The 27493-nt window shown below is 53.8% G+C and overlaps 2 protein-coding genes across 2 annotated transcripts; both read right to left on the reverse strand.

The window, feature by feature from the left end:
* Positions 1 to 465: 465 nt before the first annotated feature.
* On the reverse strand, positions 466 to 23353 carry TGME49_295610 (histone lysine methyltransferase, SET, putative). The gene is made up of 11 exons (XM_018782279.1): positions 17193 to 23353; positions 14442 to 16818; positions 7445 to 13776; positions 6682 to 7119; positions 5357 to 6171; positions 4594 to 4678; positions 4059 to 4167; positions 3658 to 3750; positions 3009 to 3156; positions 2281 to 2372; positions 466 to 1366 (listed from the first exon to the last, which is right to left on the reverse strand). Exons 1-11 carry the CDS (start codon positions 22159 to 22161, stop codon positions 1297 to 1299), a joined length of 15528 nt encoding a protein of 5175 aa, XP_018638532.1. The 5' UTR covers positions 22162 to 23353; the 3' UTR covers positions 466 to 1296.
* A 1644-nt stretch (positions 23354 to 24997) lies between these two features.
* SRS10 (SAG-related sequence SRS10) lies at positions 24998 to 26254 on the reverse strand. Its single transcript, XM_002371458.2, has one exon. It carries the CDS (start codon positions 25624 to 25626, stop codon positions 25105 to 25107), a length of 522 nt encoding a protein of 173 aa, XP_002371499.1. The 5' UTR covers positions 25627 to 26254; the 3' UTR covers positions 24998 to 25104.
* Positions 26255 to 27493: the final 1239 nt, after the last annotated feature.

Consider the following 27493-nt stretch of genomic DNA (forward strand, 5'->3'; position numbering starts at 1 on the left):
TCGTGCGCGTGCGTTTCTTCCGCTTGGACGCCTGTTTTAGTTCTATATTTAAGTATGGCCACTGCACTCCCCGGATGCGTTCTACTTCCACGGGGAAAAAGAAGCTGCTCCTGAAGAGCCGGGTCGTGTTCGATCCGGTCGCAGTTTCAATGGAGAACTGCGATTTCTTCCCCCTTTCTTTTTTAATCTGTGGGTCCCAGGTTCTCTACCGAACCCGCCCAGACCAAAAACAGCGTGGAAACCGGGGAGCTCAAAACAGTTTTCTGATTAGATGCACGGAAACCAGGAGCTGCATAAAAGAGAGAATCCTAGTGTCAGTAGCGAGGCGAGCTGGCAGTCTTGGGTCGCTTCCCTTCCTCTGATATCCGCCCACCTGCGCTTGTACCTCTCGGCAGGTTCCCGACAAAATAGAAAGCCGTGACTGCAAAGAACGGACAGCTGTAAGATGTTCCTTCTGTTCTCTTTCGGCACACTCTCCCTTCTCTTGACCGCAAGAAGTTCGATATTGAAACGCGTGCTCACAAGGACCATGAAGGACACCCTGCAGGCGACAAAGCAAGGAGGCGACCGCTGCGAAAGTGCTTCCATCTCGCTTCAAGACAAACGGGAGATCCGCGTTGCTACGGCATTGCCCCTAAACGTTTCCCCAATGTACATCAATACCTTTAAATTCCTTTACAGCCATGCCTATATACAAATACACATATATTCGATGGTCATACTCTTGTGCACATGGAGAGAGACAGCTGTTCCCGTTTGGGTCCACACAGAACCAACATCCACATAAAACAACTGCTACACATACACACACAAACGAATATATATATATATATATGTATATATATATATATATCTGTAGCACACACATTCGGGACAGACTCGAAGGAGTCAGTTTTCCGTTTAAACTTGATATATGTTTGACATGAGATTGACAAGACGGAGGACGGCAATCACAGCAACGTCACAGCAGAGATTCAAGCCGAAGAAGAACGCAGCTCAGAGAGACAAGTTCGCCACACTTGGAAGCGACAAGAAGCAAGAAGCGTATGGACGTCGAAGAACCCCCCGCGAAAAACGAGAGGGCTATCCCTGCCCTCAACCGCTGCCGAACACCCCACACTACGAGACAAATGCACGAAAAGACAGGGAAAAAGGGCAACAAGAGAAAGCAAAAAGCAAACAGAAGAGGTACCGAAAGAGAGAAGAAAGAGAAAGAAACGAAGAAGGGACAACGACGGAGGAACGATGCAAGAGCGAGAAGACTTCTTGCGGAAGGAGACAGCCCGCAAAAGAGAATTACATGACGCCTTTGCATCCTTCAGCTCCGCAGTAGCACGCTTCGTGTCCCAGTGCTCCTTCCGACAAGCTGAAACACACACCAAGGTCGCACCACAGAAAGTATTCACGAGCAACATTTAACCATTTCGTAAAACCTCCGTTCTTCATTCAAAAAAGCGCCAAGGACTCTGCCCTGCTTCGAAAAGCTACAGGAAACACTCTGCGAGAATTCCTATACAGATACGTATGTGTATGCATATATATATATATATATATATATATATATGTATATGTATACAAATAAATATATGTATGTGTGTATGCACTTATATGCATATATACATTGATAAAAAAGATTTCTACCTATCCACGTTTCGCGTGCAGAGGTGTAGGCTAGTGTGTTCGGAGTGGAAATTCGTATTAAAGGTAAAAGACTGTTTACGCGGAAGCACAGCTTGAAAGGTCACGACGACATTCGCTTGCACCATCAAATCGAAACACGATTGTTTGCTGCCAAGTATCCAGTTAAGTGCATCTATCCGCTGTCACGTGATCGCCCATTCGCAGTCGAATGCTCTAGCAAGACACGAAAATGGCAAGCACAGTTCTCTTTGGACTCTGCCGCCTTCTGTCCAGCTAGCACTGACGCACCACAGATACACCGATTATTTAGTTATGTATTTACCCATGTACTTATTTATTATTTATTTATAATTGTTGAAAATTGAGACTACCACTTTCAGGAAGATGAGACTGATCAACCTAGCGTAGAAGGGGTACTGCTCTCTCGCTTCTACAAGCGCCAGCAGTAATCCGTACTCTACGCGAGGAACATTCCCAAATGGATAAATCTTGTTGGCACAGGAGATCGAAATCCAACATGTTCAGACGTTCCTTGCTCGCATTTCTCTCGGCACCTTCAGTTCCTGGAATTACGACTCTCGAACCAGCACGACAGAGGAATACACAGAAGTCATGGCATTTCCCGTGCAAAGCTCTGACCTGTAGTTGTAAAACAATTCCTCTCCGATTGCGATGTCTCGCAGAGCGAAAATTCCTACGTGGCAGTGGCGGCTGTCATCGTCGCTTCCACCCTGAAAAGAAAGAGAAGTGAAAGCAACCGTGTCTCTTTCCTCATCAGAAAAAATGCTCTGCTCCACACAGCGAACGCGTTCACAACTCTTGACAAGTCAGAAAAAACACTTAAATCGCGTACAACAGACTCCTCTCAGATACGCACACATGTGCACATAATCCTTTAAATAACTACACACATACATATATATATATATATACATACAAACATATATATATATATATATACATACATACATAAATGGACATTGGCAAGTATGAAGAGCCTAAAAAAACCTCTATACTCTTACACTCTTATATTCAAAAAGGTCTGTATGGATAGATGCAAATGGAGATCCACACACATGAAGCGCCTTTAAACCCTGACCGCTCGGTACACACCTTCGCCCATATATACATACAAGTGCACGTGAAAAGATATATCTGGAGATCGACGTATACAGAAATGTATGCATAGACGATAAGCGTGGATGGAGATATGCATATATGAAGGGTGTGCAAACAACTACATACGCATACATCCCTATATATATTTATACATGTATATTATATATATATATATATATGTATGTATCGGTGTAGATGGATTGACACACGTGTGGAGCGAAGGGGAGTTGCTTGGACAGCACACTCACGCTGAGGTCTCTGGTTTGGCAGTTGGGACGACAAGAGTGGTTGATGAATCTTGTAACGGCGCCGCTTTGAGTCGCGTCGACGATTGCGCTGTTTTTCAGTTTGAAGAGGTAAGTGCTTCCTCCCATGCTCTGCATGTACTGCCACTCTCTGCCACAGGGCGAAAGCGAAAAAGTGAAACGAGCGGTTAACAGAGTGTTCGCTTCCACTCTCTGAGTCGAGACAGCCTCTTCTGTGCACTACGAGTGCGAAGCAAACGCAAGCGAGAAAGCAGACAGAACAGTCGTGGTCCAGTGCATGTCCCTCTCCTATGTGGCGACAACTGCACCTCGATGAGAGAACACACAAGAAAGCGAAGAAAGCATTTAGAAAAGAAAAACTCTCGGACCCCAGGGAAAGAAATACGCAAATATATACATATATGTATATATATATATGTATATATATGCATACACGCATATGTGTAATAGAGGACAGTAGATAAATATGCGACACATGGACGCCGATCTACACACATCATCATAAGTGTGCATATGCTAAAGATATATATATATATATATATATTTATATGTATATATACATATATAGAGAGATGCGAATGTGTATCGGAGGAAAATTATTAGAGAAGGCGAAACGAAAAAACGAACGAACCTGAAGTTGGCCATGGCCTCACTGACGACGACTGCAGAGTATTCGATGACGAACTCGTCCTTGTAGATTGGTTCGGCTGCAAAGACTCCCCACCTGAAAGACAAAGGGTGCAAGTCCCAGAAAAGAAATATATGCAGATACTCTCGCTAAATCGAAATGCTACGCGACCTTCGCTGTCTTCTTCGGTCGAAACGAGCTTCGCCCTGAACCTCCCAGTGAGAAAGACAAGATCCAGTATATGCATGCACGCCTGTACACTTTATATATATATATATATATATATATATATATGGATGCGCATGGATGAACTTGCGCAGATGAACCATTTCCACGTATGGAGATACACATTTGTCGTCGCTCGTCTTCCCGTGGACCTAGATTTTCCTGTGTTTCTTTCTCACCCGTGAACGCGAGACTTCCCCAGCTTCAGCAACTTCGTGCGAACCACAAAGGAAGGCGCGCGAGCTCCAGAACGCAAAACCGTCGCTTCCAAGAGATTCGCCGTTCGACCTAAAGTCGAAAAGAAGAAAACAAATAAACGGGCCCCCCATACTAAAGAAACAAGATCCTTACACACATATATGTATATTTGTACATATACATATAAATATATATATATATATATATAAATTCAGAAATGTATAGGTGCATGTCTGTACAGAGACATGGACGTATACATGTAGGAACACCTCCAGAGACAAAGCCATGTATGCACATATGCGTCTATGAACATATAAATTCACATGAAGACGTATGCGCTTCTTCACATCGAAATGAATAGATTATGTCTGTAAAACGAAAGGCTACGGTTCCTGGGTCTGTGTTCAGCCAGGCATTTTTGCCGGTGAATGCGCGAGTGTGCCCTTTTGCGTTGCTACACGGCGTAGACGCAAATCCTGGATCTTCGACTTGCCGTGGCTTCCCATTTCAACTTACTGAGGCGACTTTGAGACTCGAGAGCGAAAAACAATTCGTTTCTCTTCAGTTGCAATTCCGCATTCTCTGGCAGTCTGCCGTCCTCCTGAAAAAGCCGCACCATAATTCCAGTCTCGTGAACTCAAATTGCATCGCACAACCATTCTCCGACTTTGCGTGCACAGATTCAGACCACACACAAACACATATACACAGATGAATACTATTTCGCATATATATATATATATATACATACACACACATACATATATATACATATACATATATATATATATATATATATATATATACATCTATCGATAGGGATGTCGACAGACACATCCTTACGATGAAGGTTCGGTTTAAGGCATGTTCTCTTCTTGACCAGATGCAAACATGCGTCTGAAAACGAGGAGCAGGCGTTTGTTCGTGAATCCAGCGACCAACACAGGTAGGCCTTGTTTGATGCCGTTTTCGATCTGAAATTTGTTTTACTGATTTCTAAAACTCGACCCTTAGCTGACTCAACAGAGACTTGAGGCGCAAGCGAAGACGACAAAAAAGCCTACGCAAACATCTCTAGGGAGCGAAGGAACCTAAAGCCCCCTCCTCCTTATCCTCCCCCTACCTCACCGCCAGGCCTTTGTTTTTAGAGGAGAGAGGCGAGATGGTGACGGCTTTACAGAGAGGTCAGAGAAGAGAGAAAACAGACAACTCCACTCAACGCACGCTCCTTTTCTGTGCCTCTGTTGCTCTTTTGAACGTCATGATTTCCTTTGCTCACTCCGAGAAGCAGACCGTGGAAAGCTGAGAGATTTCGCTCCTGCATGCGTTCCGCCGCAAGCGACAAGAGCGCCGGATCTGCTGCCTGCCACTGGGCCGCGAGAAGGCGAGAGCTGCTGGAGCCGACGAGTGGCGGCGCGAATCTCGAGTTTTCCCCCGGAGAAGAAGTATCTCTTTTCTTCCCCAGATTCAGTGTCGCGTCTCCCTGAAGCACAGGAGAAGCCGAGGGTCCCGTCTTTGCGTCTCTGGGACTCTTTCTCTTTCTTTCCTCTCGCTTGCCGTGTGTGAGACCAGCAGACGCTGCACTCTGGAGGACAGAAGGAGACGCGGAAGGCGTACTTTGTTGCGGGGCCAGAGGGCGTTGCCGTGTTTTGAGGATGCCGAGAGAAGCGACGGAGACGCATGGCGGGCGACTCTGAGGAAGCGAGCGAGAAGAAAAGGCACCACGTCGGGCAGACCGGGAAGACGTTCGTGGATTCAACTGTCCGTTCTGAGACCCATGGGACCGAGACGCCCCGGAGGCGACACACAGCGCAGACGCCTTCGAGTTCTTCTTCACAACCAGGGGCTTGTGCTTCCTTCTCTTTTTCTTCGAGTCGTTCCGGTCGCTCACCAGCCTGCCCACCGTGTCGCCGCCACTGCGCGCCATCCTCGCAGGCGCTCGAGAAAGCGAAGGAGGCGGCTCAGGGACACAGACAGCCGCCGAAGAAGAGCAGAGAGAAGCGCGCGAAGAAGGAGAAGACGGCAGAGGCGAGGGAGGTTCGCGTGAGTTCACTTCCTTCGAGGAGTCTTCGGCGGAGTCACGACACGGTAGACCTGTGAATCGAAGCATGAGACCAAGAGCCTTGTGAGAGAGGAAAAAAGACCTACGTGGACGCGCGACTTGTCAAGGCAGAAGGGTACAGAAACAGACCCGCACGAAAAGATCAGAAGAGTGGAGAGAGAAAACCGTGAATCAAGCAGTGAGATGAAGACAACAGCCCATCAACGGAGGAACGCGAATTTCCAGCCGCCATTGACCCTGCACCAGGCACCGATTCTGCACAAAGTTTCACAGGGACCTTCATGAAGTCTGGTCTCGAGGCACAGCCAGAGGAGAGCCGAGAAGACGCACCCCACCAGACGCTCACTGAGATCCATTTTCCCAAGAGGTCTATCACCTCCATTACGTTCTGCTGACACACCAGAACGCAATTCCTGTCAACAAAGACCTCCACGATTTCAGTCCGCAGTCGAACTCGTTGAAATGCCTGCACAAATGTGGATATCCCGAGCGCCGCTAAGGTGGAGATGCGACGCGAGAACGCCTCCCAGCTGCCTCCTCACCGTTCTCCGCCGTCAGATCCCATGCGAAGATGTCGACGCGGGTCCAGTCGAGTTCCTCCTTCTTCTCTCTGGTGGCAGACTCCTCGTCTCGCGCCTCGGCCTTCCGCTCCGCCTTCTCGTCCCTGCGCCGCGCCCGCCTGCGCTCGTCCTCGAGGCCGTCGCGAGTGTCTCCCTTCTTCTCCAGGCCTGAGCCAGGCGCGGTGAGAGACGGAGAAAGTCCGGACGCGAGCGGCGCGAGAACCGCCGAGCTGCGCGGCCCCTCCGCCGAGACAGAACTCGCAGATGAAGAGTACGGAGACACCCCGAGGCCGGGCAGCGAAGCAAACGCATCCACCAAGTCGTGCTGCCGCATCCCGCTCCTCTGCAGTTGGTGGCGAAACAGCAACGGAATCCCTCGCTGCACCCGGGCGATAAACGGCGTCAACTGAAAATGCAACCCTGTAGAAACAACCGGAAATCAAAATACCAAAACAGTACAAGCCCGTATAAGAAATACAGACACGGTTTACATATACATATATACATATATACATATATATACATATATGTATATATGTATATATATGTATATATATGTATATGTGTATATATGTATGCACACGCAAGCATACGTAAACAAAATATAAGACATATGTGCACATAAATATGTATAATGGAAAGACGTAGTTCAGTGAGTCTCTGGATCCTCTTCCCTGTCTCAGTCCACGTTCTGTTCGCTTCTCATTGAATCGCTTTTCTGTTTTTTCTCGACAATTCCTCTCACCAGTGCGTGTGTCGTCGGGGAGCCTTCCGAAGCCTCCAAAGGCTACACACTCCCGAGCGACGGTCGGCGACGACAGTAGGATGTTTGACAAGGCACACTGCGCCCACTCCACATCCCCGTTTTTTTCAGGTGAGTCATCTTTTCCGCCTTCCAGAGTCCGTTCAGTCGCATGCGCCGCTTGTTTCGTCCTCTGCGGTGCTCCTCGTGCAATTTCGCATATTTTTCTCGCTTGCTCGAGTTCACCCGCGTCTTCGCGGATTCCTTTCGAAGTTGCGCAGCGACTGTCAGGCATTTCTGCAGACTTCAGTCCGTTTGCTCCCGCCTGAAGAAGAGGCTCTCGACCTCCACTGCATCCGCACTCTGTTGCCTGTCTGCGTTCTTCTCTCTTGTCGCTGCCTGCCTCGCCTTCCGCTTCCTTTCCTTGCGTGGCGGGACCCGAGCTAGCCGTCAAAAACAAATGTGGATCTCCCACTCTGGCTCTCGCGCGTGCAGTCGTCCCGACGCGTGAGAGTCTCCTTCGTTTGCCTTCTCTATCGACCTCCAGCTTCTCCATCTCCTGAGCCTCGAAACAAGACCCATTCTCTCGTCGCTCGCTCTCGCTGCTCGGATGAGTCTCTGCCGCTCTCTCAGGCAAGGAAGAACGCGGACGCAGTCTCTGGTCGAGACTTTCTTGGATCTCCTCTGCCGTCTCTTGCGCCGCCCTGAGTTCTTCTTGTGCCTGGAGAAAGGCAAGGAAGACCGAGAGAAGCCTGGAGAAGACAAGCTCCGCGACAGCCGCCACCGCGGCAGGCAGAGGCCTGGCACCACTGGGCGGGAGAGAAGCGTCCGACTGCACGCGAGAGTCGTGACATGGAAATGAGGATTCCTCCTGTCGCTCTTCATCCGAATCGCGTCGTTGCGTTCCTTGCTCGCTCTGTCGCGCCTCTCCTTCTTCAGACGGACTGCGGTGCTCGGCCACAGCCGCTCGCTCGTCTTGTCGCAGAAGGCCCTCCTGCGTAGCTGTCTCCTTTCTCTGGAACGCGAGACACGCAGAGAGAGTGGAGACCGCGAACTCACGCTTATTCCTCGCGCTCTGAGACTTCTGGGACAGCCTCCAGTTCTCCCCCCTCTCGGCTCCACCCTCGCTCTCTTCCCCTCCTTCTCCATCCGTCGCTCCGCCTCCGACTTTTCTCTCTGCTCCTTCGTCTTCGAGTGCTTCTCTCTCGTCGGTCTCGTCTTCTGAGCGCTCGAGGTGCATCTCGTCGTCGAGGATCTCCAGCAGCTGTCTCAGAGCTGCTCTCTGCATGCGAGGAGAAACGGATACAGTCTTGCCCTCTGGACTGCACTCCGTCGCCGAGCCACCCTCTCCCGCAACTGGTCCAGCAAACGAAGCAGCACAAGAGGGAGAAGAAGAACAAGGAGCATAAGAAGCAGAACCAGAAGAAGGGGGAGACGAAGGGGAGGTGAAGATGTTGTGTTCCTGGGAGGCACAGACCGACGAGGTCGCCCCGCGTTTGCTGTGCTCGGATGTTGGGCGAGTCTCGAGTTGTCTGTCTCTATTGACATCTTGTTTCTCTTGTCTGTCTGGTGGGTACCGAGAATGCCTTTCCGCAGATCTCTGCATGCAATGACTCTTCTCCAAATCTGCGTCCTCGCTTTTTCTCTCCCCTCTCGCCTCCTCGCAGTCGCACCTCAGTGGGGAGCTCGCAGTTCGCCCTTCTCTGTTGCGTTCTGCTCGACCGTAGATCTTCTGCTCTTCTTCCCGATTTGTCTTTTCTCCTTCAGAGGCATCCTCGGCCTCGCTCTGGCCGTCACCCCAGAGAAGCTGAGCAGCCTCGCAGAACAGCGGCACCCAGAGCTGAAGGCCCAGCGCCGCGACAGTTCCCGCTTGCGCCGCAGAGAAGCTCCACGTCTGATTGTGTTCTCTTTTGCTTGTTTCTTTCTCCCTCGACCGCCAGTCTTCCTTCTCTCCTCTGTTCCCCTTTTTTGTGGCACAGAGCTCTGCGTGGATTTCGTTTGCTCTCCGCGCTTCTTCAGCGCCTCCTCCCTTTTCTCCGCAAAGCGAGTCCCCTTCTTGAGCTCGAAGTCGCGACACCGCGAGCGCCAGGCCTGGTCGGCGATGTCCGTCTGTTTCACCGCTTCTTTGTTTTCCCCTGTCTCCTGTCTCCTCGGAAGTCCCGGATCTCCCGGCCTCCCCCGCTGCCGCTCTCGCCTCCCGGAAGACGAAGGAAAGGCGAGAGGAGTGGGAGGTGACGAAGTCGAGGAACGTCCAAGCAACGTCAGTGTTTGTCTTTCGTTTTCTTTTTTCACCCGAAACAACTTCGTTTTCTTCTTTGACCAAAGACACCGCAGCGCACTCCACTTCTGCCAACTTGCTCTCGGTCCCCTGTTCTCGCTGGCTGTCTCTCCCAGCCGTCTCTGCAGCGGGGAAGACCTCGCTCGCCCTTCCGCCTTTATCTCTTGTCCCCGTTTCTCCCCAGATTCCTTTCGCCTTTCTCTCTCTCACATCGACACAGAGACTCCCAGCTGCTGCTGGCGAAGGCGTCTGGGAAGGCGAGGGGTCGCGCACCATCTCCAAAGGAAAGGAGACAAAGAGGAGAGAAGCTGGAAGCAGCGTGGCGCCTGCTGTTTCCAACAGGCCCTGACTCCACACGGAAGAGCATCTCTCCGTCGCAGAGAGGCGAGCACCAGGCGACAAGTTCGCCTCTTCCTGAGGTGTGTGGCGATGACAAATTTGCGTGAGCCGCGCCTCAGGAGCGAAGGCCGCAGTCAGCAGGTGCGTCTCACTTTCTCCTAGGACCGTGTTCCTAGCCTCTATCCCCGCCTGCGACAACGCAGCGGAACGAACGTCTCCTCGCACGGGGGCGACGCGACGAGCGAAGGCGGTCGCGGACGCCTGCGGATCCAGAGAAGGGAGAAGAACAATCAGGTGCCGCTGGAAGGAGACGGCCGTCTCGCTCTCCCCACCTCGCGTCGTTCGCCGGCTCTCCGCAGTTTCCGAAGTCTCCGAAAAGGCTTTCGACGTCTCCACAGCAGGCGCCGCCTCCCCCTCGCCCGGAGGAGCCGCGGCCGCGCGATGCGACCCAGAGGAGGAGACGCCCGGAGACAAAGCGAGACGGGGGAGCGAAGAAGGAGAAAAGAGTGACGGAGAATTTGGAGATCCCAGATGGACTGTTGGAGAGAGCGAAGGGGCACACTGAAGCCCAGACGTCCGACGCGTCGGCTCCTCCAGACCGTTGCCCTTCGCTGCTTCTTCCTCGTCGCGGGGACAGGTGACAGAAGAGACAGGAGAAGAGGAACCGTCGTGGCTGGCGAACTGCAGGCAATTCAAACGCGCTCGTTCGTTCGAAGAAAACGAAGTACCGCGCTTCGTCGGTGCGACACGGCTGCCTGAAGGGAGAAGTCGAAGAGGAGTTAAAGCGAAAACTTCATACCAGGAGAACCGCTCTCGCGAGCAAGAGACGCGTCTTCTCGCCGCTTGCCTGTCACTCTCTCTCTCCAGTCCACGAACAAAGACATGCGAATCCAACGCCCGAGTCGAGGTCGAAAAGACCTGTCTCTTCTTTCCTTCCACCTCTCCCTCTGCCGCTTCGTCGTCTCTCTCTCTCTCCCTCTTCGTCGTCTCTCTCTCTCTGCCCATCTCTCTCTTTCTCTCGCTCTCTCCGTAGCTCGCTCTCTCCATCTCTCGCTTTCCGTCACGCTCATTCTCTCCGGTTCGGCTCTCGATCTCGACGCCACTCTCTCTCCCTCTCCCTCTCCTCTGTGTTTGCTGCTCTCCCGCTCTCTCGCTTCCTCCGTCTCCTTCTCTCTTTCTTTCGTTCCTGCTGTTCAGCTGTCGCTCTTCTTGTTCTTCTTCCGCTCGTTCCTGGGCTCCCTCAGACGCCTGCGAGAGCTCCTGCGGGCGGCAGTCCCTGCGCGCGCAGAGGAGTCGCGCGGAGGCGGGTGCGAGAGAAGACACGCTGCACTTCGCGGCCGGACTCGCACCGGATTCCTCTGCAGCTGAGTGCGAGGTTGACGCGCCTCGCCAGCGCGTCGACGCTGCTCGCGTCAGTGAACAGGTCGGCGGCAGAACGGAGGCGAAAGAAAAGCGGAATTCCGGAAGTTCTCGAGAGAAGAACGCGCCGCCTGTTTCAAAGAAGTCATGGGCAGCGAACGCAAGGCCTTTCCCCTGAAATCCGGAAAGCGAGAAGAGTGCACAGTCGTGACTCTTCTCTCTCTTCGCCCCTCTTCCGTCGTCTTTTCCGCGCAAGGGGACGGGGAACATGCAACATCGTTCGTCGACCAACTTTTTTCTCCTTCTTCTCATCTGGTGCCGCACCTGCTCTGAGGCGCCTTCTTGAATTCCTCTGGCCGCTCGTGCAGTCCCGTCGACGCGGATCGCGCCTCCTGTTTTTCCAGTTCCTCCGTTTTCTCCGTTGCCTCCCTCCTCTTCGTTTTGCGACATCTGGGTACCTCTGTCAACTGTCGTCTGCCCTTCTCGACTCAGCTTGTCTGCCTCCGTCTCTCGGGCCTCCGCCCGGTGTTTCTCCCTTTCGTCGTCTTCTCTCTTCCTTTCGTCGTTGGGAAACCAGTTCGCGTTCTCCTTCTCCGAGAAGAGCACCGCCCGAGACTCCGAGCAAGCAAAGCGAGAGGAAGCGGGGGGCGCCTTCAGGGAGGAAGCAAGAGCGTGACTCGCGCCTTCGTTTGACGTTTGCGGCGTCTGAAGCTCGCGGGCAACTTGTAGTCTTCCTGCACTGTCCCCACAGCTTTCCAGTCTTTGTCCAAAGCCTCGCTCAAGAGGCGAGAGACAGGAAGACCAAGAGAGGACCGAGTGCGCACCACCCGCGTCCTCGTTTTCGACGCTCCAGGACGCGTCGCCTCCGCCTCTTTCAGCTTCTCGGCGTCCGCAGATGCACCCTCCGGCCAAGGCCGCATGCACCACAGAGGGCAGAAGCATTTTCGAGGAGGCGAAGACCGGGAGAAACTGGAGAAGAAAGCGCCGGGCATTGTCGGTGAGCGCCGCCTTCGCAGAGAAGCGCGAGAGCAACGATGCAACCTGCGTCTCGCTGGACTCCCCGTGACGCCCCGAAGAAGGAAGCAGCGAAGAAGAAAGCAAGGGTGAGCAGGAGGACGAAGCGTCTGCGGCCGCCTCTGAACCTCGGCTCGACAGTTCAGCGGTGACAAAGCGAGAAGACGAGCCTCCGACGTCCGGCTCTCTCAACGAGCTTCCCCCCGGCGTCTCTTCATACAGTTCGTACTCTTCGTTGCACAGCTGGTGCACCCGCAGAGGTCGCTTCCCACGGCGCTCGCCAGCTCGGAAGACCAAGGGCAGAGTAGATGAGAAAGAAGCGGAAAAGAAAGGGGACGCAGACGTGAGAGGGTCGCCGGGTCCGCGACGTTGGTCGGAAGCGACAGGGGGAGGCCTCGAATCGAAGAAGGGTGAGGTAAGATGTGCAGAGACGAGGTTGGAGGCGGTGGGGACGGTGTGCAAGAGAGCTGAAGTCTCCGCTTCTCCGCCAGAAGGCGACGACGAAGGGTGAGGAAGCAACTGTTTTTTCTGGGCAGCGGTGGCGACTAAGCTGCTGAGAAGAGTCTGGTCTCTGCGAGACAGCAACTGGAAGAAACGCGAGGGGCAGGTCTTCCCAGACGCCTGCGTCTCGAAGCACATCGCGAGGCGCAGAAAATGCGCCGTCGTGCCGGAGCCCGGAACCTTCGCCTCGAGCACAGTGTTCAACAAGCGAGACATCAGTCGAGACAGAGCCTTTTCACTCGCCGACGATAAAGGAAACAGGGACTCAGAGGACGCAGGAGGCGAAGACACAGACGACCAACAAGACGAGAGGTAATGCTCGGTTTCCTTGGCGAGGAGAAGGTGGAGAAGGGATGTGGCGGCCGAAACGCATCGCTGGTGGAAGCGAGCGTTTTCCACTTGGGCGATAGCGGCGTCGAGGTGCTTGGGACAAGGCGGAAAAAGGAGGGAGTCGAGGAGACGGCGAGACAGCAAAGCCGTTTTTGCGGCCGTGGCGCCCGCGGGGCCTCCGCCGCGCTGGTCCTTTTTCTGCCTGGCTTTCTCGGATCCCGAGGCGTCTTTGGCTGCGTGCAAGCCTTTTCGCTCGCCTTGCCCTCCGCTCTCGCTAGCGCCCTTCCGGCCCTGAGGACCTTCCGCCGGCGACGCAGTCCCCGGGAAGGACCTTTTGTCAAGCAGCGAAGAGACAACTTGCAGAAAGAGAGGCCGCGTCGAAAAGGACACCGCGCGAATGTCCAGAAACAAAACCCAGAGGGCGGCGAGGCGACAGTGTCGCTTCAGCAAATGCAGAAGGTGAACCTCCACGCTGTTCCGGCAAGACAGAGGAAAACTCAGTTTTCCGCACAGCCTAGAAACCAACAACCACAGCACGCATCCAACCAGATCGACATATATACCCATGCACATACAAACTCTTCGTAGTGATACATATGTATAAAAAAATCTATATATACATATATATACATATATACATATATATATATATATATATACATAGAGACACATCCTTGTACATGAATAAAATAGAGGTACAGCTACACACTAAAGGACATTACGGACACCGAAACCGACATAGGTGTACATAGACATTGGTCTCAATCGGGAGATGGGGATGTTTGGACAACGACAGGCTAACGTGTAGGAATGGATGTCTCTGTTATCACAAACGCAGTTACACACTTGAAGAGGATCTTAAGTCTGCTCAGAGATGTATACGAATCGCTGCATGTATATGCCGGGCATTCGATATCTATCGACATGCATGAACAAAGGTGTAGACGCTCGGAAAGCGGATACGGATGTGCATGCATTTGAACATCTTCGCGAGACGCGAAACGCGACTGAACGGGAACAAAGCGTTTGCTCTTGTGCCCCGCAGTTCCATGTGATTCCTTGTGAGCTCGGACGACCCTCGTCTCGAAGCCCACCCGCCCGTGGAGAGCAACTTCGATCTGCATTCGCGTTTCTCCAGTGGAGAAGCAGCAATGGCAAGATGAAGAGAGCAAGACCTACGTGCATATAAGAGGGTATCTGCAAGCGCGTTCGAGGTCGAGGTCATCTTCGTTTTCTCTGGCCACTCTCGGTCTTTTGTTCTTCGCCTGTTGGGATTCAACGCCTTCTCTCACGTCGCACTCGCCGAGGGGGCCTGCGTCGGAGACGCCCAAGACTTCTTGAGAGATATCCGAGAAAGTCTGTTCGCGCATGCAGACAGAAAACGTCCACTTGAGGAGGTGAAGAGAGCGGAGTTTCTCTGCCTTGTCTGTCGAGCGGTTGTCCATCCATTTCTCGTAAATCCACTTCCTCGGATGCAGAGGCGGCCGCCGCAGGGCCTCGCCAACCTTGGCCTTCAGCCTCTCGATTTCTCGTTCAGTCCCGAGGAGCGCAGCCGCTCGTCTTCTCTCCTCTTCGCCGTCGCTGTCCTGCACGAGCCGCCGCAGAAACGGGAGAAACGCGGAAGCGAAGGAAGAGGCAGAGAAGCCCCCCACAGTCCCGGCGCGCACTGGAGACAGCGGAGAGAGCGGAGCTGCTGGAGACAGAGGAGCGAGGGAAACGACTGCTTCCCACTGGCGGAGAAACAGAGAGACTTGCGGAGTTTCGAAGCAGTTCCCTTTCTTTTGAGGCATCACATGGGTGCTCGCCTCCGCGGTCTGCAAGGCCTGCGTCGCTGAGCGCTTCATCTCCGACCTCCTCTCGAGTTCTCCGCTCTCTGTCGCCTCCCGCTGTCGCTGGTGGAACTTGAGGCGCGAGGCGAGGAGACTCAGACGCAGGGATAACGCACGTTTCTCGCTTTCGTTCCCGTTCACGAGCCCTGCTGCGAGGCCTGGCTCCGACGCTGCGGTGTCCGGACGAGAAGCGAAGCTCAGCGACACAAACAGAGTCGCCGCTGCGAGCAGCGCCAGCTCCCTTCTGTAAAGGCTGTCGTCTGCGGAGAGAGGCCCTGAGGCGTTTGGCAAAGTCTCTCCGTGGTCTCCGTTTGTCCCTTCGACCTGTTGTGCGGGGGTGTCTCCATCTTGGTCCTTCTTCTTCCCCGCCTCCGCTTCCCTCTCTTTCTCTTGTCGCGCGGTACGCCGCAGGAGCGCCACGAGGCTCGCTGGGGCCTGTGAGGCGAAAACAAAGTAACGCTTTCGCCCGTCTGTTTTCTCTTCAGTCTTGTCTTTTGTGCCGCCTTTTGCTTGGTCTTCTGTCTCGACACCCGCCTCTGGGGTCCAGGAGCTGTCTCCGCCCTGTCCCTCCTCGCCTTCTTCCCAGAAAGAGAGGCAAGCTGCATGCTTCTCTTCATCCCAGGAAACGGAGGCCCGAGAGCCGAGCAGAGAGGCGGCGAGAGGCCGCCCGCTCGCCGTCAGAGCTGAAGGAGAGACGGCGGGGAGCGAGGGGAACCCACACTCAGAGGGGCGAGCGACAGACGGACAGGCAGAAAGACAGAAAGGAGCGGTAGATCCACAGCTCTCACGACGATGTCCGACTCCGGCCGTTCGCATCTCTTGAGGTGAGAGACGAGACAGTCGACAACAGCAGCACTGACAGAGCGTTGAAGGCGAGTGGGGAGTGTCAGCTCCACAGCAACATGCATGCGAAGGAAGAGAAGACGACACGATGGGAGAGGAAGACGAAGAAGAAGACGAGACGAGACAAGGAGACGAGGGAGAAGAAACGGAGAGAAAGGGGGAGGACGAGAGAGGAAGAGAGACAGAAGAAGGAGACGGGGAGAGAGAGGAGGACCCGGAAGACAGAAGGCAAGACGGGAGAGGAAAATCGCTGGCATGAGGCAGAGCCCCGGAGAGACTGGATGAAAGACGCGAGAGAGAACAACAGCAACAAGGACAGGAAAGAAAAGATTCGGTCTCGCGACCGGCAGCAGCAGCACAGACCGCAATGTCAACATCGATATCGGGAAACTCTCTCCACACTGGCAACGCCCTAAGTCTCTTTTCGATCTCCGCAAATCTCTCCGCAGCTCTCAACCGAGCTTCCAGTCTCTCGAGAGACGCCCGACAAAAGAAACGCATGCAGTTGGTGCTTCGCTGCGCATGTGGTTGTCTCTCTCTCTGTGCAGCGGGCCGAGGGAAAAGAGTCGACGAAGGCCCTAGGGAACCGCGACTGTCCTCTGGCGTCTCCTCAGTCGCCAAAGGAGCCGCGGGAACCAAAGAATGGGCCTCACTAGACGAAGAAGAGAGAGAAGATGATGAAAGAGAAGAAGAAGATAAAGAAGAAGAGAGGGGCGGTGCGGGTCGGACGGCTGGTTGTTTGTGATCTGATGTATGTCTCTCTATGAGAAGAAGAAGTCGAAGAAGAACGGCCGCGAGAAGAGCACCGGACTCTCCTCTCAAGTGATCAAAGTGGAAAGCCGTGACCCGTGGGTCTTGTTCGACGCCAAGCGAGCCTTCTTCGCCTACACGTAAAAGTTAAAGATCACCTCTTTACTCGACTTCCGACGAACTCTCGCCATATTTAGACCCACTCGTTCCGGAGAACTCGAAAGTCCGTCACTGTGCTACTGCGCAGCTACACGTACAAATACATATACACATATATATATATATATACATATACATATATATATGTATCTACTTGTATATCAATGTGCACATATATATATATATATATATTATATTATATATATTATATATATTGTAGTAGTTGGATGTTCATTCAGCTATTTGTCTCTTTGAGCTCCTGCCGTTTTCAACCTGATCTTGGATGCATGCATATATTAGATAGAGACCACAAAAAAGAGCACCTCGCCGTTGTGTATTCGCCTCTTACATGGCTTTTCAGTCGAAAGAGTTTCGATCGCGTCTCTGTCACCGTGCTCCCCTAACTCGTTGTCGACCATCCAGACGCTCTTCCCGTCAGGCAACGTTTCTCGCCAGACACCCTGGAGAGGTCCTGGGAGTTTGTGTTTTCTCATTTTCGAGTCCCCTTTGTCTCCCACCGCATCGGGTCGTCTGCCAAGCGTCTCTTCTCCCTCCGTCTGTGGCTGTTGGTGAACTGCGGCTTCTGTCCCCGTGTGTCTCTGGCCGTGGAGCTCTCGAGCTCCCGCCAGCTCCTTTGCATTGGTATCTTCGAGAAATTTGGTGCACAACGCGACCGCGAGGGTCTTGAGGAATGGAAACAAATCGCGCAGACTCAAGAGTCGCTGCTTCACCATCTCCGCGATCTGGACTTCTCTCTCTGTCTCTCCTCCCTCCAGTCCCCCCTCGACACTCGCCTTGGAAACAGAATCGCATGCAGACGAAGAACGAGAAGACGCGACACAACCGCCCTTCTCTCCACGCGCTTCGCCATTCGCTTCGTCCTCCTCTCCCTTTGCTTCTCTGTGCGTTTTGAGTTCCGTTTCCTTCGTCGCGTTGTCGCCAACAGCCCCGTCAGCAGGTTGTCCTGCCTGTTGGAGGCTGTGAGACTCCGAGAGGTCAGCCTCTCCTTCTTCTGTTCTTCTCGGCTCCTTCCGCCCAGCAAACGCTCCCCTTTCTCGCGCGTTTCTCAACATCTGTTTTCTGTAGGACCGCGCCAGGATCGCGCGCACCGCCGCCGCCACATGGCAGCAGACGAGTTGGGCCTGCGAGGCCGGCTCTCCCCTTGATGGCTCTCCGACAGAAGACGGATCGGGAGTCAGAGAAGCGAGCGTAGTGCACTCTGGCCTCACGTTCGATGCCAAGTCGCTGCTGCAGAGAAGCGCAGGCGTCTCGACCTGCACTGTCGGAGGCAAACCGTTTCGCTCAAGCGACGGCGCATGCGAAGCAGATAGAGGCAGAGAAGAGGCAAAAGAAGAGGAAGACGAGGAAGACGAGGAAGAAGCGGAAGCCGGAGCAGAAGACGCAGACACAGAGGAGAAAGAAGTCCACGAGGAAGAAGTCAGAGAGGCAGAGGCCGACGTAGATGAGGAAGAAGACGACAAAGCAGCACAGGAAGGAGATGAAGCAGCACAGGAAGGAGATGAAGCAGCACAGGAAGGAGATGAAGGCAAAGACGCAGCAGACGAAGATGAGGAAGCAAATAAAGAAGAATGTGACGCATTGAAGCAGCAGCAGCACGAGCATCCATTTGGCGCCAGAGGCAGAGGCGGCAGCTTTGCCTGCCAGTCGACGCCAGCGAGTCGAGCCTGCAGTTCGTGTGTGTTTGTCAGTTGATTCTCACGACGGTGGCGAGACGAAAGAACAAATGTATCTCGCTCGTTTTTCACAGCGAAACGCGAGCCGTCTTCCCGCTTCCTGTATCTCTCCGTTTCCTCTTGGCCGTCTCGTCGAGCGTCTCTCTCAGACTCTCGCGTTGCCTTGCCGGCGCCTGCAGGCTTCAGCAACGCGGGACTCTGCGGCTCACGCGCTTCCGGTTCCGCTGAAAGCGCCCCGCCTGCGACTCCTGGCCCGGGTCGAACCGAAGAAGAGAAAACAAGTTTATCTGTGATGTGGAGGAAGCGAATGACGTGATGTTGGTCCGCCACACGGTGGGTACCCTTGATGCTGATGGCGGGGAGAGCCGCAGCGGCGAGAAGAAGCGAGAAGCATGTCTTCCACTTCTCTGCTTCTTCGCTCTCCTCCTCCGCGTCCTCGGCCTCAGGCCTCCGGCCCCCGCGCTCGGCCTTTGCGCCCACCGACGGCAACTGCGCAGATAAGTCTCCAGCGGACAGACACGAGGGGAGCTGCTTGGCGCCAGAGGTCTTGTCAAGAAAAGCCACTCGCGGTTGCGCGTCGCTCCATAAAGTCGGTGAGGAGAAACGCTTCAGCAGAGAGAGCACCTGCTGCCCGCCCGGGTGTCGTTCTCCCTCTGCCGACAGCGCCAGCAAAAACAGGGCGCCTACGTCGCCCCCTGGGGGTCGAGATGGCGAGGGTGGAGCCGCTGCACGGTCCGCGAGCCGGCAAGAGCGTCGAGAGCCCGGGTCCCTCTTCGTGGTTTCTGGGAGAGATGAGGAACCGGCCGCAGACGAGAGAGCATGCCACCATGTGACGCCTTCCGAGTCGCTGTCCTCCACTTCCTCGTCCCAGCGGTAGAGCTCCTGGAGCCAGCGTGCGACCCAACGCGCGTGGGGGGCGCGCAAGCAGCTGCTGCGGGCTCGAAGGCGCGAGAGGTAGACCGCCTCCTTCTCCTTTTCCGGAAGTTCATCCTTCCCCTGAGACTGCTCGTCCTTGTCCTGATCGTGTTCTTCCTTCTTCGGAGATGTCGCTGCCTGGGTTTGCCGCTTCTCCTTCAGCGCTTCCTTCTTGTCTCCTTTTTCAAGGCGCAGGGAGGCGACAAGCGCTTCGCTGACTCGTGCCTTGACTTCGCGCGAAACCGGCGAAAGCAGTCCTCTTTCCGGCTTTCCTTCCTGTTCTTCCGCTTCGCCCTCTGAGGCGCCACAGCCCGCCTGCTCCTGTCTCCTCGCCACCGGCTCCAGCCGCCCTCGCTCGCGCGGCTCTAAGGCATCCCGAGCAGTGCTGCGCAGCTGACGCGGCGCGGCTTTGGCCTCCTCAGAAAGCTCGGAAGTCGGAAAAGAAAGGGAGATAAACCTCGCTCTCGACTTTTTGGAGCGATGTCGTTTTTCCTCGAGGGGAGAAACACCGAGCTTCTCGACCACTGCCAGCCTGCTCCGCGTGACGCGCTGGTCCGCTGCGCCCCTCAGGGAAGCCGAAAGACGTCTCCCCGCTTTGGCGCCACTCCCATTGTCCCCTTGTTCGTCCCCTCTTGAAGCTTCGTCTCTCTCCTCCACCTCCTCCGGCTCGGCACCCGCAGCGAGTCTTCTCTTCTTCTCTCTCAGCTGCTCTCTACACTCCCCAGGATGAGGCGAGCGAAGCTCGGGACTTCCGGCTTCCACAGACAGCACCCGTTTTCGACCGAAGCAAGGCTTCTCGTCCGCGTCGCGTTCTTCTCCAGACAGCGCCCCTGCGTGGTCCTTCGATAACCCCAGTGTTTGTCGCTCCTTCTTCGACTGCGAGGTCTCCGCCTTTCTCTGTGAAACATGCCGTAGACCACAAGACGAGACGCGAGAGGACAGAGAAAAAGCAGGCGACCCGGCAGAAGAGGAGGAAGAGGCGCATGTCGGCCTCCTCCCTCGTTCTTTACGGCGGCTCCGTCGCGTTGAATCGAGCTCTTTGCGTGCATCCTCGCCGTCGGAGCCGTCACCTGAGGAAAGACCAGCAAAATCTCTCTCCTTCTCTTTCTCGAAGATTCCTACCGTACCTCTCCTTCCCTTGATCTGCCTCCTCTCCCCTGCTTCTCTGGTATTACCCCCTTCCCCTGCTGCAGACAAACACCCGCCAGCCGTTTCGGAAGAAGAAAGCACCCTGAGCAGTTCCTTCTCCTCCCTTTCTCGCCTTCTCGATTTACGCAGTTCCTCGCCTTCTTCCCTGAAACTGCCATCGCGCTGTGCCGCCCGTGTCTCTTCGGGTCCCGCTGCGTCTTCGGGCATCCCTCGAGGTCCCCGCTCCGTAGGCTCACGCTTTCGCGCTTCATACAACTCTGCAGCCAAGCGAGGCTCCGGACTCGCCTTCCGCAGCGCTGCCATCTCATCTGTCTCCTTCTCGTTCAAGAGAGGGACGTCTGCAGTCTTCTGGGACAAGGCAGAAGGTGACGAGGCCGCCAGTGCGAGAAGGCGCGCTCGAAGCTTCTCGTCGCCTTCCAGGAGCTCCCCGGCTCGCGCTCCCAGAGCACTTTGCTGCATGCTCATCTCTGCCACTCGCCGCTCCGCGCCTGTGCGTCTCGCGCGAGTTTCTTCAAGTTCCTGCGTCACCACGGCCTCGCCTTGGTTCCCCCGGAAGCGCCGCGACGCCAGAAACTCAGAGAGATCCGGAGAGGGAAGGCTTTTGAGAGACTTGCGCGAAACGAAATCCAGAGGCGAAGCACAGGAAGAGCGAACCGTCGAGGAACCTCGGGAAGAAGGCGAAGAAGAGATGGAGGAAGAGCGGAGGGCAGCAGCAGAAGGGGAAGAAGTCCGAGGGGGCTGAGAGCTTGTCTGCCCCGAGGCATGCACAGAAGAAGAGAGGGCGTCCGAGTATGAAGAAGAGGAGTGAGTATCCGACGAGAAGAAGCGCGTTTCTCCGGACTTCCCTTCGGGGGCTGTTCGTCTGAGGGTGCGAGGAGTCCTGGATGTTGTTCTAGAAGTTTCTTCACTCAAAAAACCGACACAAGGGACTGGAGATCTGCGCCCTTCCTCAGCTTCCGAGTCCGGTCGCAGACAGTCTTCACTGGCTCTGCCCTCGGGAGAGAAGGCCGCCGGAGCAGCGGCCCGACCATTGGCCAGTGTACCCAGCCTCGTCTGCCTCCCCTCGCCATTCAAGCTTGAGGTAGGGATAGCAGGACGACTTGGAGACGCAGAAGATGAGAGGCATGAGGAAGGCGACTGACGAGGCTTGTGTTGTGGAGAAGAAGAGGCAGACATTTTGGAAGCGACGTGACGCGATGACGGACTGCTCGAGGGCGCGCCTGACTTGCGTTTTTCGAGATTCTGCGCGAGTTTTCCACCCTTTCCATGGCCGTTCGGGCAAGCCGGTCCATCCCTTTCTTGTCGCTGTTTAGGCAGATTTCTCTCTCCTTCAGTGCAGCGGCTGATTCCTCGCCTCTGTGAGGACGGCCTCGTTGCTCGAGAGACGGGCGGGCAAGACCGAAGGCGCCCTGACGGGAGTCCGGTCCTAAAAGGCGGCCTTCCTCGACTTGACCCTCCTTTCGTTTTCCTTTCCACGTCAGTTTGCTTCTCCTGACGACTGTATGCGCTGGGGTGTGGCTCCTCTTCCGGAGTGAATCGTCTGGTGTGGACTTTCCCCATCGTCGGGGCGATTCGCGAAGGTTTTCAGGTCCGGAGGCCGAAAGAAACAAAGAATACAACACCTGCGAGAAACGCTAAAACGTGGGTGTCCTCGATGCGCTGTTTCCGCAGTTTCTGCCGTCTGAAAAAGTCTGGTGATGACTGCGGTTCCAGCAGGTCTCGGCGGCGGGGGCCAGCACCCCGCCTGGAACGCAAACTGGGGAGAGAAGACCCAGAAAAGAGGGGATTTCCACTGTCCATGCAGACAGCAGGTTTTTCTTAGAACGTGCAAAGAGACAATCGAAACGTTTCAGTGGATGCCATCACACAGATTAGCTTCAGAACAAAGGAAGCAAGCAACTTGCGTGTCTGCAGTTGCATACCTTCTGAGTGACGTCGTCGGAAAGCACACATGTTGCCAGCTCCGACACTCAACCTGGAAGTATCTTGCACACCAAAGCCGACGCACCAGACACGCTGCAAAAGGGTCGCGAATATAATGCATACCGTCACAAGGAAACATATATATGTTCGGACTTCCAGCAGATTCAGAACTAATCGCACAGGAACGGAGCACTCGATACTTTCTACGGAAATTTACTGTCGAGGATCGTAAGTCGAACCGGAGATGCGCACTATCTTCATCGGGAGAGAAAGTTTAAAGCAGTTGAAGCTTAGTCAAAAGTTTAGCAAACAACAACAACAGAGGCTTTCCGCCTGATCGCACGCTGAGAAGACAAGGACGCCATGGCGGAAACGGCAGAATCCGAGGGAGACCGTTGGACGGTCTGCGGTGAAGCACACGTTGAAGGCAGGAACCTGGTGAGGTGAAACGAAAGACGGAGGACACACAGGAAACAACAGAGAAGGTTGACGAAGGCAAACGTGGGCAAAAGTGGAGAAAGGGTGGCATGCCGTGTGCCGACATCCCGTCTCCCTTCGTTGTCCTGCTTCTGACGGCCGCTTGCCAAGCCCCTACGTCACCAACTCACCACATCAGCATCATCACAGGTGGGAGGGTGGTTTTCAGTTTACAATGTCGGAAGAGAGTCTTCGATTGACTGCAAGACAATCTCTATCCGAAACATAAATGAAACTCCGGATCTCTTCTCGCAATTTTCCCCCGTTTTCCGACCTGACGCCTGCAGAGGCGACATCTGTGGGAACTACAATTCTGCTGACACATGCTGCTCGGGTGAGCACCCGTCTCCCAGCTGTAAACCCTCAGCGCGTGTCTCTACAGTTTTTAGAGAGATGTGGCGCTGGTCAAAGTACTCTGGAGGGAACCAGGCAGATTAATGTTGCATTCCAGACTTTCTGGATATGCATAGAGAAGGAAAGCTGAACGCGAAGCACGGCGCTGCACAGTCAAAGTAAGTGTGGTAGCTGGTCGCCCACAACAGTGGCTTAAATACGCAAGGGTGTGTCAGCTTTGCCGCTGTTGGTCCCCGTTGGACTACTTTGCTTCAAATACCAGAATGCCCGCTGCAGTGGCATTCCCTGGCCAAGAAAGAAGTAACCGCCTACCCAAATATGTGTCTTCTGTTCCACCGAATGGACGAATGTTTAACGGTGGTCATCGCTGAAAGTGAACGGACAGTACCTCTCACGTCCACAATCATACTTACACACCGCTGTTGACGAACCAGATTTCGCTGCTCCTTGTTCTGAGGAGCTGCTTGTTGCCTTACTATCTACTGGTCTATTCCAACGCGTATGTCCCTCTTCAGCTGTCGACTAGTAGTTGAAAAGAATTATCCTAAGACGGCCGCCGTCTATTCTTCGACATCGGTGTCATTTCTTCCACCTGCTGTGACATAGTCGTTATTACAGCCACGGAGCCTGGGCGAGGACAAACGGAGCAGCGCACTAATGCCACGCTGCCCTTGAGAACAGTCTCAATGATCTGTGGTTGGTGTTGCATGCTTCACAGGTTTTCTGCTTCACAGAATGAATGTGACATTGCTATATATAAAGGAAGGCCTTCTCATGAATGGCCAGCCGTTTCTATTTGCTCGCATGAGATTGTAATTTACTTTTAGCTGGAGCATCATTTCAGATGTTCCTGCTTCTTCCGACCGACGGGCGACATTTCCCGTCGTCACCAGATGTTGAACATAACAGTCTTTCTTCACGACTAGGACCGAGATGCACGAGTTTCTTGAGCGGAAAACGATAACTATGTGATCGCGCCACAACCGTGTTAGTCATTGTCGCAAAAGAGCGATAGTTGTTTCTGTTATTGTTTCCCCCATACTGTAACGCTGCTGGCGGAAACTTTGCTGAGTGGCAATTGTATCGCCGCGGAGAGGGCAGCAAAGCTGGTCAGAGTCCTTGGTGCTGCATGTTTTAACATGATAGGTGGTGACCTTTCTAAGATTTCCAGTTTCAGCAACAGTAACCCACGCTCCCCGTCTGCCTAGCAATATGCATTCGTTCGTTAGTATGTATAGAAACCTAGCGCCCGGAGACCCGTTTGTAATGTCACACTGAGGTGAGCGACACAATAGAGAGGGCAAAATCTGCCGATACGCATCCGACGCTTTCAGACAGCATGGAGGCAAAGGATGCCCAGGAGAAGCCCCATCTGCGTACAGTGATAGAGATCAGAGCCGAGTTACGACCAACTGACGTCAGAGAATTTAACAGTTTTCTACCAGGTTCCACGACCAAAAGAGAATTAGTTCGGTGACGCGCCGAAGCATAGCCATCGGGAGAAAATCTAGGACAGTCGCAGGCGAAACTCGACGAGCCAGCGGATGTGTCAGACGGAGACACAAACAGACGCAAAATTCTAATCGCTGGAGACCAATCGACACGAGTCGCCTTGTGGTGGAACAGCATCTGAGATGATGTGCTTCTCTTGAAGTGACGCAAAAGGACATTCAGTCCGGGTCGTGCAGCGTCTGTGTGTCGTCCTTCACTCTCAAACCCGGATACAGGTTTGCCCTGAGGCCTAACTTCCTAATTCAGGAAGAGAAAGGCGACACCCAAAACCACAACAGCAGAAACTGTCATGCGCAGTGGAGAAGGGATGATCACATCTGGAGTTCCACTTGTGTTGGCCGGGATTGTCACGTCCACAATGCAGATGCTTTTCCCGGAGGCCGCGTCCCCTGCATCCCGATGAGTTTGTCCAGGAGACTGTAAGTCTTTGGATCCGATGACGATCTTCTGTCCCTCCTCAAGGAACTTGTCTGTAGGAATCTCCAACTTGTACGTGCCCCTTGCTGACGTCGACTCCGTCCACCAGCTCTCTTCATACTGCGGAATGATGCTTTGATAGGTCTCTGCACAAGATGCTTCAGCCTCTGTGCCTGTGGGACAGAAGTTCTTTTGGTATTTTGTAGGCAGGGTGGCGCTGTCCTTGCCACAAATGAGAATCAGGCTGTTTTGTGTGGGCGACAGGGTCACTTGCTGTCGACAGGCGTTGCTGTTAGCTCCGTTAGCACATACGATGGTGTTTCTGATTGTCTGTGACACCATGTCCAGAGTAACTATCACTTTACATGCCGCTTTCGAAGTGCTGTCCTTGTTCAAGCATCCGACGGAGAAGGCCTTGTCGGTGAGAAGAAGAATGTTACCAGGAATTGTTAGGGAATATGACTTGGTGTTATCGTGGTCTGGGTTTGAGAGCCATTAAACTGATTCAGGCTTTTCTCCGGTAAGCAGCTGCTGGATGCTAATTGACACGTTCGGGTATCGAAGCGCCTTCTGTGCATTTATCAATATCTGCACCACGATGACACACTTTGTCTGTTCCATTCTTACTGCTGTCCGGAACATGCGCCCCCTCGCAAATGAGTGTCAACTTGTTCGTTTGTCCAGAAAATACCAGATCGGCCGTTTTGATAGATACGACAGGTGCTTCTTCAGATTATCCAGCACGCTGCCTATTTTCACCCATGATCTCTACGCACGTGCAAACAGTGACATTATCATCCTCCCCGTGATAAATACTGTGTCCAGTTTCGCGGGTAGCCAACCCAGCGGGCAGCCCGGCTCCTGCCCATACCCCGAGAACAAGGAAGGATCCATGTCGGTACATGCCTGCATCGTCGACTGCAGCAACGCAAAGAAACAACATGAGGCAAACCAGAGACGCTCTACAACTGAATCCAAACCTTGAAATACGGCGACTGCTGGAAAAAGTGGTGCACTTGCCGTCCGTAAGCCCCATCATGACGTGCAGCAAACCGATCGGTAGATTCGTTGAGGCGTTGTAAAAAGCACTGATACCGCTTCGATTGCCCGCTCAGGCCAAAACGATAGTTCAGAAGTTAGAACAAATTTGCCGTCGGACAAACACTGCGTAAAAAAAGGCATCGAGTGTTGAGGATCTGGGCAAAGAATGTAACGGGCAAATAAACGGGCGCAAGAGCGGGGGCACCTTCGTGTCTTGTCGCTTGCGGACCCGCCAAGCCGTTCACGACGATTCAGGTCTGTCTCCCCTCACCATGCCCCTTATTCACAGCTGGTCTCAGAGGCAGTCCGGTGGAAGGCACTTGTAGAAGACTTGGATGACACTGTCGCACCACCACACCATTTTCTCTCTGTCCGGATATCGACACACACTCATCCTATTTCAGACAGAAATCGATTCGGGCTCGACAAATCGGTGGGCCTGTCTCCGTGTTGCATAGCTGTGGCACACAACCTAGAATGAGCAGCTCTTCAGAAACGTATCATTACACTTCCCTAGTAGCGTTTGCCATTCTGTCGTTGGCGGATTTAACTGACAGCGTGCTTATGCAAGAGGAAACTCCGACACTATGGATGCACACCGCTCGGCTGCAGCGGGAAGTGTGAGCACGAAAGTTAACTCTGAATGTCGTGGAGCATTCTCAGGGGGGGACAAGATTGTTGGTGCACGCGACTTCATGTGCGGAATTCCTACTAGAAACGTTATGCTATCGCTACTGTCGCTTGCGTCGTACTGAGGAGTATTCATTTTGGGGGAAACGGTGAAAACGCACAGGCTTTCACTTCTTCTTTCCCAAGGTAGAGGACGAACTCATACGATCCTGCGCCACCATTAATAGACGAGAAACGGAATAGAGTGGAAACCGGCGTGTTCAGTGACGTGCGCAGCAACAACCGCGAAGCGTCACTCTGTACCTTTTTGGAGTCATTGTTTGCCGATTGGTACATCCGTATCCCTTGTTCGCAAAGAGATATGCCCCCAGAAGCAGATCTCGGTGCCTGCCAAGAGAGGATATCAAATTCCTAAACCCAATATGTGATGAAAGGAAAGAACGAATCTTGTTATGACACTCCGGAAACAGTTGTGGTTATTTCTGAGATAACATGTGTCGTATCGGCGCCGCGAAAGAGTGTCGACGCCTGGATGCAC

This window comes from Toxoplasma gondii, chromosome Ia (genome assembly GCF_000006565.2).
Source record: "Toxoplasma gondii ME49 chromosome Ia, whole genome shotgun sequence".
In the NCBI taxonomy this organism is placed as follows: Eukaryota; Apicomplexa; class Conoidasida; order Eucoccidiorida; family Sarcocystidae; genus Toxoplasma; species Toxoplasma gondii.